This window comes from Periplaneta americana, chromosome 9, assembly GCF_040183065.1.
Source record: "Periplaneta americana isolate PAMFEO1 chromosome 9, P.americana_PAMFEO1_priV1, whole genome shotgun sequence".
Lineage (NCBI taxonomy): Eukaryota > Metazoa > Arthropoda > Insecta > Blattodea > Blattidae > Periplaneta > Periplaneta americana.
Window position 1 is genome coordinate 35,108,449 of NC_091125.1, and position 10,892 is coordinate 35,119,340.

The 10,892-nt window shown below is 34.4% G+C and overlaps 1 protein-coding gene across 1 annotated transcript; it reads left to right on the forward strand.

The window, feature by feature from the left end:
- Window positions 1-5,004: 5,004 nt before the first annotated feature.
- Window positions 5,005-10,445, forward strand: LOC138705833 (uncharacterized). The gene is made up of 2 exons (XM_069834499.1): window positions 5,005-5,135; window positions 9,693-10,445. Exons 1-2 carry the CDS (start codon window positions 5,057-5,059, stop codon window positions 10,283-10,285), a joined length of 672 nt encoding a protein of 223 aa, XP_069690600.1. The 5' UTR covers window positions 5,005-5,056; the 3' UTR covers window positions 10,286-10,445.
- The last annotated feature ends 447 nt before the right edge of the window (window positions 10,446-10,892 follow it).

Consider the following 10,892-nt stretch of genomic DNA (forward strand, 5'->3'; position numbering starts at 1 on the left):
TTCAAGGAACACCCAGGTTCATTGCCGCCCTCACATAAGCCCGCCATCCACTCTCAATCAACACATCCCACCTCTCTCAAATCCATTTTAATATTATCCTCCCATCTACGTCTCGGCCTCCTCCCTCCGGTCTCCCAACTAACACTCTATATGCATTTCTATATTCGCCCATACGTGCTACATGCCCTGCCCATCTCAAACATTTGGATTTAATGTTCCTAATTTTGTCAGGTGAAGAATACAATGCGCGCAGTTCTGCGTTGTGTAACTTTCTCCATTCTCCTCTAACTTCATCCCTCTTAGCCCCAAATATTTTCCTAAGAATCTTATTCTCAAACACCCTTAATCTCTGTTCCTCTCTCAAAGTGAGAGTCCAAGTTTCACAACCATACAGAACAACCGGTAATATAACTCTTTTGTAAATTCTAACTTTCAGATTTTTTGACAGTACACTAGATGACAAAAGCTTCTCTACCGAAAAATAACAGGCATTTTCCATATTTATTTTGCGTTTAATTTCCTTTCGAGTGTCATTTATATTTGTTACTGTTGCTGCATGATATTTTGATTTTTCCACCTTTTCGAAGGATAAACTTCCAATTTTTATATTTCCATTTTGTACAATATTCTGGTGACGAGACATAATCATATACTTTGTCTTATAGGGATTTATTTCCAAACCTATCGCTTTACTTGTTTCAAGTAAAATTCCCGTGTCTTCCCTAATCGTTTGTGGATTTTCTCCTAACATATTAACGTCATCCACATAGACAAGGAGCTGATGTAACCCGTTCAATTCCAAACTCTCTATGTTATCCTGAACTTTCCTAATGACAAATTCTAGAGCGAAGTTAAAAAGTAAAGGTTATAGTGCATCTCCTATTGCAGTACTAGAGACATGCCATTTAAAACCACAGAATGAAAGCAGATATTTTAATTGCAGAAACTGGTATAGTAGAACTCTAATTAACCGGACTAATTGGGTTTCGGACCGATCCGAATATACAGAAACCCGGATAATTGGATATAACTCAGGAATGATAAAATAAAACGATGTCTGACAAAGTAAAAACTCAATTTTTATCGGTAAAAACTGACAGGTACTGTATTGTACTATTAAATTTGTACGTTAAAGTAAATAAAAACTAAAAATTAAGATACAATAATGTCTACAAATTTATTTTGGTACAGTACATAATTCTGTATAGTACCTGTACTTTATTGTACTTGGAACATCTCCAATAGAGTACGTTGCTTTGAAGAAGTCATTCGTTTCCGTGCCTCAAGATCACACAGGCGCTTGACGGCAAGCAGTTGTACAGCTCCGCATAATTGTTGTTTCCCCCCCCCCCCCGATGCGAATAATTGGGGATCCGGGATTGGGGTACGGATAATTGGAGTTCTACTGTAATAAAAAAAAGGTTAATAGGCTATAAAATAAGATTACTAAAAATTTAATACATTCAACATTCTGAGAAAAAAAATAGTCCTTAACTCAGAGAAGTGAAGTTAGCATGTTAAAATAGATAGGCCTACATAGACGGAGTTGCAAGAAAATCGCAAAGGTACACAATAATTTACACAAAGTTGAAAAACAATATCAATAACAGCTCATCACTATAGTAAAAAAGAACATGGGTGATGAGAAGAAGGCATGAGAGTCTCATTAAAGCAGCTGAGGCGAGATTTCTCTAAAATGTAACTACAAAAAATATTGTAAGAAGGAAGAAGGCAAGTAATAATAATTAAGCCCTTATGTAGGTTCTAATCGAACTAAAAAACAACGTATGTCCATGTGAAGTGTTACGTCCTATATTCTCTTGGGTGAAACGTTCCATGTGTCTGTGTAGCGCGCTAGGTTTAAGTTGATCGAAAGATCAAACGCTAAGAGCGTTAAAATGCTTATAAAAGAATGGTTTTATTGATAAAGACACATTTATTCATATATTTCGCTGTAACTATGATCAACGTTTTATATAACTTCCTCTTGAACTACGAGGATTAGGCCTTCGGCCTGTTCCGACATCAGAGAAAGTTTTCTTTCCATCTGGTACGGGTCGCACATATTCCTTTCCTTCAGATCCACACGTTATATTATAAACCTAATTCTAATTTTCACCCACACAATTTCAGACAAAACCTAGTTATTAAGTGAATGTTTATGTAGGCCAGTTATGCTCAAAATTGTAAAAGCGCCGATTACACTGAAGATGCTGCACTGCATAACACACACTATGTACGGACTGGGCTCCGCAACTACATTGCAGCACCGCCCGTAGCATAGTTCTCACACTCTTACAAATACGGATAATAAACTGAATTTGAAAAAGGAAAGAGTATACACTGTAATATTCAGTTATTACATTATTTATTATATTTAATATAGTTATGATATAATAATATCATATATGATATCATTTTCATATTCCACCATATAATCTACTTTGCGGTCTATTCAACATGTGAATTCTTTTCTGCAAGTAATCGGGAATCTATTTCCTACGAATTTACTGCAATGCACTAAACATGCTCATCTGTTAATCTGGACCTATGTTTGGATTTAGTAACCTTCATTCTCGAAAATAATTATTGTTCGCACACATATGTCGAGGCGAAGATAGCTAACATAGTGGCAACGAATAAGCTCATATTGTAATATTTAGTTTTGTTCATTTTTTAAATAATTCTATGCTTGTCAAGTCATATTCTTTGCATTTAGTTCTGAATTCCACGTTACTTAATATATCAATTAACTCATCCTGAAACTGCACTCTCACGGATTGTACTAAATTTATGAAAAGTTTAACAAAAATACTAATATCACTCTCCATACGTCTAAAATCACTAAATCTATGTTCTGTGAATTCACATTTGAACTGTTGCAGTACAGAGACATAATTAACTATATTTTGTTCAGGCACCATACATCTCTTTACAAGTTCACCATTCGTGAAGGGTTGTAGTGCCTTAGCTAATTCTCAACATACTACATAGGCTAACTTGCTCCAAAACATAGATTCTGACTTGTTCGACTCTCTTCAATGTTTGTGCTTTCAATTCTTGAAGTTGTAGTGCACGTTGCAACCCTGAAAAATTATTTTATCAAAATATCTATTTCTGCTGGAATAAAATCACCACACTGACAATAATAATAGTAATAATAATAATAATAATAATAATAATAATAATAATAATAAGCTTGGTATATGAAAATAGGCTATATTACAGAAAACAGCTTCTCTGTCACTTCAGCATGTTCTGGGTAGCAGAGCCTATAATGTCGTTTTATGTTGGTCAGTAGTATTCTGACAGTATCTTACAATATAGTAATCACTTTCCATTTTCACCGAACGTACAACAAAAATAGTCTTCCTCCCACACTGTACGGAATGATCGTTTGCTTACAGAAGGTTTTGACTGTGTCATTGTCCCGCACTATTCGTGCGTTTACTAAGTACTTGAACTGCCTTCCGCAGTCATCCGTCGAGCTTCGAACGAAGAATAGCACGCTCTACATTGGAAGGTTGTGATTACAGAACGTAATCGGGAGTCAGAGAATGAGCATACCTGATGTAGGCCATTTATCTTATTTTGAGAGTATGTGAGGTTTTCATAAACGAATGGACTTGCAGCCGTGAGCCTTGGTCGTCGAAGTGGCTTAACATAATTTCGTCTTTCGTTATGAACACGACAATCCTTGGCATACATATAAAGAGGTCAGAAACAAAGGGGTACAAGTGACATTTTTTAAAAAAATGAGTTAAATGCGTCCAGGGTAAGCTAAAGCTTAAACAAATTTTGTGGCAAAGGGATATATATTTTAACGACATCACACAATAAAATTTAAAATCCAAACTGCACGGAATTTACGAAACCTTAATCATTTTCAATCACATTTTCTCTAAAGTACCTGAAGTGCACTTGTACCTCTTTGTTTCTCACCCCCTCATATGACTTCTTCTCGTATCTTCTAAATGATTACTTCTGTTAATTCTTGTGTTAAATCATTTTTTTCAATCAGTTGATATAATTTATTACAAAAATGTACCAGGCTGAGTCAAAAAGTAATCTTAATCTATACTAATAATAAATCTGTAACCGAAATTTTTCTGGTAATTTTCGCTTTTACAAAAATAATTGGTGTTAACATGTATAATTAACCATCCTGAAACCGAAAATCGCTTTTTTGAAACTTTTGTTTGTATGTCTGTGTGTCTGTCTGTCTGGATGCTGGTTCGAGTCCTCATGGAGGAAGAATCTTTCTCATGAAATTTCGGCCAGTGTATGGGACCAGTGCCCAATCAGCATCGTTATGCACTTGGGGAGTTACTAGGTAGCGAAATCCGGTTGCGAAAGCCAGCTGTAACGGCTGGGGGAAGGGGGGAGATCATCTTGCTAACCACACGTTACCTCCATTCTGGTTGGATGATCGTCCATGTTTACTTCGGTATTTGAACGTGAGACCAACAGCCGGCTAGTAGGTCTGGGCCCTTCAGGGCTTGTGGCGCCACGGATTATTATTATTATTATTATTATTATTATTATTATTATTATTATTATTATTATTATTATTATTTTCTGAGAAATTGTTATGTTTGCTATTACAAACTTTTCTGTTATTGAAATGTTATCAAGTCTGATCTATATAGGCCTAGCATATCTTCAGTTAGGTTTTAAAATATTCAGTCAATGTTATTTCAATAACATAAATATTCTCTCAGCAAAGATACGTTAGTTTTAAGATCAGAACCTCTGATACTCCCTATATTTCCGCTCCGAAACCTCATCTATAGCAACAGTCTAGCGCCTCTTATCAAAACCACAAAGGCTTAAAATTTTCCATTGTATTTAAATATGTACATAACTGTACTGTGGAAAATTATGTTTCTTAAATAGCCGTGATATTAGCTGCTCATGTAATGTTGTTCTCGTTTTTCTCCACGTTGAAAGGAAAATAACTCTGAGCGGTCTATAACATATTTGTGGAGTATATAAGAGCCTCGGAGAGGAGATATGAATATCATTCCAGCTTCTCATCTCCAACTGTAACAAAATCATGAAGACCTGTTTTGTTCTCCTCGCAGCACTTGCTCTTGCTGCAGGGAATATACATAAGAATAGACTCACAGTTTTTGGTAAGTAATGTCAGTTCACTTTTATGGCTCAGATACAGCTCTCAATTGTAAGCGAAAGTAATGGTCGTGAGTTCTGATCTCCTTCAGGTCATCGATATTTATTTGTTGCCAATACGAATTCCTTTGTTGTCTTCGAAAGAGACTTTCCAAAAATTAAGTCGAACTCCTTGTCAGTTACATATGACAAAGGGATAGATCCATAGCATAGTATCTATCAATACAAGCTACTAAGAGGAAATAACTTTTTCTAATAATTGCTTAAACCATGGATTTGCATTCCTTGCACTATTAAAAATAGTACTTGAAACTGGTCATTGTGATAGTTCCTTTTTCCTCATCTGGGAGGTCTAAATATCAAATAATATAATCTTCCTGTTTTTGACCTTATTTACTGTACCGTACTGAATTTAGCATTGGCGAAGAAGGTAGAGAATTTCTCACAAGTATTCAATTAATAGTACAAACGAAAACCATAATAAACACTGATTTATTTTAACAAAGAATAAATGAATAAACACTTAAGCTTAGTTACATTCTGGCTAACACTACAAGCTGCCTCTACTGTAGTGTGAAATGTGACGCATTTGGATTGTTTTGTTAACGGTTAGGAGAAAAACTTTCAAATTACTAGTAGAACAAAATATTTCATTTTATATGTAAAGCTCTTTTCCGTGTATTTTAGGTTTTATTAATAGTATTTTTGTATGTCAATTTTCTATTACAACATGTACAAAAGTACAAATTTCCAAGGAAATGTCTACCTAATACCGAACTGCGGAAGATTCCCTTGTTAAATAGAATCTCGCTCTCTTATCGACTTCATGTTATGTAATATTCTACGCTTAGCTGTAGTAATATATATTAAAAGGTGCAGTTACGTATATATTTAAGACATAACGCTTGACGGGCTGTAAGGGTTACATAATAACAGCAGTATTACATTAATTTTGCAATCAAATCTACCTTTTAATCTTCTTCCTCCAGCTGTCAGACATCCCATTCTACACCGATTCTTACGTTCATTACAATAGTTATTATTCATTACATAAGCCTACCTTCATTTCTTGTCCAATAGACCAATCATTCAGTCAAGAAATGAATGAATGAATGAATGAATGAATGAATGAATGAATGAATGAATGAATGAATGAATGAATGAATGAATGAATGAATGAATGAATGAATCAGTCAGTCAGTCACTCTATCAATCTGAAATCACGAGAACGGAAGTCGATTTTTAAGCTCATTCAGAAGTAGATTCCAGTAGTGTTATGGGATAATACTTTACCGGTAATGCTCTTCTTGATAATCAACTTTTTATATTCGTTGTACATGGTTCCACCATCAATTTCTATATTTCTCTATTCTTCGTTGTAAATTCCAAAAATGCATGTGAGTCCTGTTCCTGTAGATACAGACCTATATTTATTTGTGAATCAACTTTTTCTATTCGTTGTATATGGTTCCACAATCAATTTCTATATTTCTCTATTCTTCGTTGTAAATTACAAAAATGTACGTGATTCCTGTTCCTATAGATACAGGCCTGTATTTATTTGTGAATCAACTTGTTCTATTCGTTATACATGGTTCCACCATTAATTTCTATATTTCTCTATTCTTCGTTGTAAATTCCAAAAATGTATGTGATTCCTATTCCTGTAGATAAAGGTCATAGCGCTCTTGCGGAAAACGTTCAAGTTCTAAGTGTAATTACAACATATTTCATTGTGGTCTTACATTTTGTACTTACACTGTGGTTATCTGTGAAGTAATTAGAGTATATCATGGTTATGTAGGTGGAAGTCATGCTGACCATATACTGTAGAAGTTCGATCATGTATTTCTTTACTATGACAAAAAAAGTGAGAAAAAATATGTCTATACATGTAAAGGTCATTATCAGCGAAAGTTGTGGATTGTATTATCGTGATTTGCCACCAAAAGGTAGTTCTCTTGGGCAGGTAATTTCTACAATACCAGGCGTTCATACGATTTTGATATGAACGATAACGAATATAATTTTTTTAAACATAGGTCTAACCTAAGAAATAGGAGTGACTGGGAAAGAATTTTCCAAAGAACAGCCTTACGATCAAGACATTAAATTTTCCGATTGGACTTTGGACCTCTGGAATAGAAAACAGTCTTTTGGTTCTCGAAAATTCACTCTAAAATGGAAAATTTATTTCCAAAAATCTAAGGGGTTAAATCTGCTGAATGGGTGGTGAACTTGAATCTTTTGTAATCCGTGTCATCTGCGTTAAAGTAACTGTAGTCTTGTAGTTATATAGTAGAATATTGCTTTCGCATGTATTTTCCCAAATATGTTTTCATTTAGCTTACAGGACTAGAGTGTTTGTTCTGGTCCGTTCTCACTTATGTTATGTGATATTCAGAATTAGCGGGACTCTGTGGTAGTGTGGTTGGCATAAAGTAAGACAACCGTTTAAGACATCACAGGACAAACAAAGACAAAGGGCATATATCAATTCCCAAAGGAACGGAGAAGAACATTTAAATCTCTACTGGGAATGAAACCTATTCCGCTGTATAGAAACGATACGGTTTGAAAAACACCTGAGAACTCCTTAAATAAATGTGTAAATATAATACACAGTATAATATAAATAGAAATGGCTCTTTACTAAACTCTAATTTCCGTTGAAATAACAGCCATTAAAGATTTATCTTGTTTTTGTTGCAAGAACTACTTTAAATCCACATAATGCAAATGTTGTATTCTTCTAACAAATATCATTATTGCTAAGAACCTAACACTGGACCTTTCTTAGAGGGAGAAAGGAAAACAGAGTGTCAGAATTATGGTGAACAATATAAATAATTTATCTGGAAATATAACAGTTCTAAATTGTACAGCATGTTTGCTGGGTAAAATTGTAACAAATTCAATACTAGGATGATTATTGATATGTTCATTTTCTATTCTCGTCCTTGTTTCAGTTTTATTAATGTTGTACCTACTTTCATATCTAAACATGAAGCAATTCAAAATGTTTAAACGGTTTTAGATATTTTAATTTTATCATTAAAACTGTATGAAACAAATATTGGGGCCTACTTCACTGCACATAATTGAATTTCGAGATTTTCATACAAACAAACCTGCATAATTCCCACCACTGTACGCCTACAGTTCATTGTGTCTGTGAAATGTATATTCTTTATCTTTTAATTTTAAATAAATGAAGGATTATGAACCTACAGGGACATCAGTTACATCGTAATCATCCATTGCTCTAAATTGTGTGACTGTACTCTCTGAGTTAAGTACTCCAGCCTTTCCAAGTTTCAAATAAAATATATCAATAAACCACAATATTATCTTCAGAGTTTCGTCTTTTCACATTATTAAACGACTTTAAATCTTAGGAACAGATGTACCTAGATTATTCTTTCATTAACATCTCTTTGTCACTGTCCTGCAGTAGGTTTCAAAACTCGGCAGACAAAAATAATTTATTACCAATATAATTACGCGTGATTATCAGTAACTATTATTAATTAACGGCATCACCATTCATTATCATTAATTTTCCTTACGCATTTAGCCCTTTCACAATATTCCATTCTCCACAGGCTTAAGGGAACTCTTACAGTGAGCATTTAAAACAACGCCAATTCTATGCCTAAGATAATAAAATAAATAATATTTTATAACAAATATTAATATCGAGGCGAGGCTTGAATTCACGACCATTAACTATGCAAAAGTCATAACTGGGTCTTTGTCACACGTTTCAACGACCGGCTATATTACGGTTACTAAAAGAACCCATCTCAGAGTTCTTGTGAGGATAAGAAAGAAAATTTTTCTGAAATTCACATGCTCACACTCTTACAGGATTTTGTTACTGTTATCTTGACAATACACAGTAACATATGCTTAGCAAACTCGCTGAGATATGAAACAAGTTTGTGACATATTTTTGTGCCTAAAGAATTTAAAAAAAATAATTACAGCTAATTTAAGATTTGTTATAGGAATAATTTCGAACGCGATGCAAGGAACACATCACAGCTATAACCAAATCACAACTACTATCCCCAACTACAGCGATATAGAAACAGATATGGAAATCCTACATTTTCAACCGAAAACACAGAAATATACTAGAACAACATATATAATCAATACAGAATTAAATTTCAGAACACACACACCCTTTTTCCTTCACATTAACACAACCACCACAAAAGTAACTTCAGAAGAAACCGGAAACTAGTAAGGATCTCACTATTTTTTAAGATGGCTAACAGTGAAGCCAAAACTAATCAATAAGGTGAATTTGCTACTTAGTTTCAATTTAACACAAGAACGTTATTTCTATAACAAATCTTAAATGGTAAATGAATTAAAAGTGTATAATCAAGATGTATACTGCTAATTTTGCATATAGTACAGTCTGGATGTTGTAATAGGTTCTTCATACATAAATGTTTCTGACAGTCGTAAGTGGAGTTGACTAGTGCTTGCTAGCAATATAACGGAAAACTATACCAGAGCAGTTACTAATGATTGTCCCTCTCTTACAGGTTCCTCGTGTTGTAAACCTACTTCAGGCTCCTACAATCCATTTCTGGATATTCGAGCTACGTTGCCATATATTCAAAATAATCCACTACCTGCTTATTTTTACAACATTCCTAATCATGTTAACTCTTATGGAATCCTGGATTCCCTTCGCAACGCGATATCTTACAACGAACCTAGTCTTCCTGACCTATTCTACAAATCTTTGTTATTGGTTACGAAGAGTGAGGAAAACGCTGACGCTCTGGACGCCTATCTATTGGAAAATGGTCTTTCCTCGTTGGCAGAAAACCCTCATACAAAGAGTGTCTTCAATCAGCTGAAGAACAACGCCGAAGCCGGAAAGACTGCAGTCTACATTCACCCCTCCGCGTCATACAACAATCCACTCAACGAGGTTCTTAAGATGCCAATCAACAAGATGAATGCTCCTGGAGGAATGAAGTTCACCAAACTCATGAATTTGATCGACGGAGAACTTCCACTACTCTACATTGACGAATCGGAAGCCAGCAGCCTCAACTACGATGGTCTCGTAAGGATTGGAGGTCTGGACATCGCCGAAGACAATATCCACTGCTCTTCTTGCTGTTGAGTTTATCTACTCTCAGTTTTCAAATTAATTAAGTTATCCTGTAATGACCGAATATTAAACACCTTTCGTCAGTTTTATGTTGACTGCTAAATTTTTGGCGAAATTTGTTATGTTAAAATTAATCTATGTACATCAGTGATCATTAAAAATTATATTCGTGTTTGGTTGTATAATTTTTTGCCAACGTCTCGATACTCCGAAGCTAGTCTTCCTTAATCAACCGTTATCATACTCTAGAAATGTTTCTTCCACTTGTCACTTTATTTGTCTGTTACATTTTGCTGAGTGAAACAAATGCAAAATGTTTCTAGAAGCGTGTGGATGAATACCCTTTGGACATGACCGAACCATTCTAGTTGTATGGGGATGTCATGGCTATTGAATTTGCCCTATTTATTTTTATTATAAGAATATGATGTCTTTGGACAGTATGGTAGAACGTCTAAAAATCCATCTCTACTACCATAATATATTAAATCAATTCTGTTGGTTATCAAACTTCTCTACTAAAACTGTGTTTAGTAGGAAAATAACATACTAAAATTACAAAATTGACATTACCCTTTTTTGGATAATATTGCTAGTGGAAAACTGCATTATTTTGGAC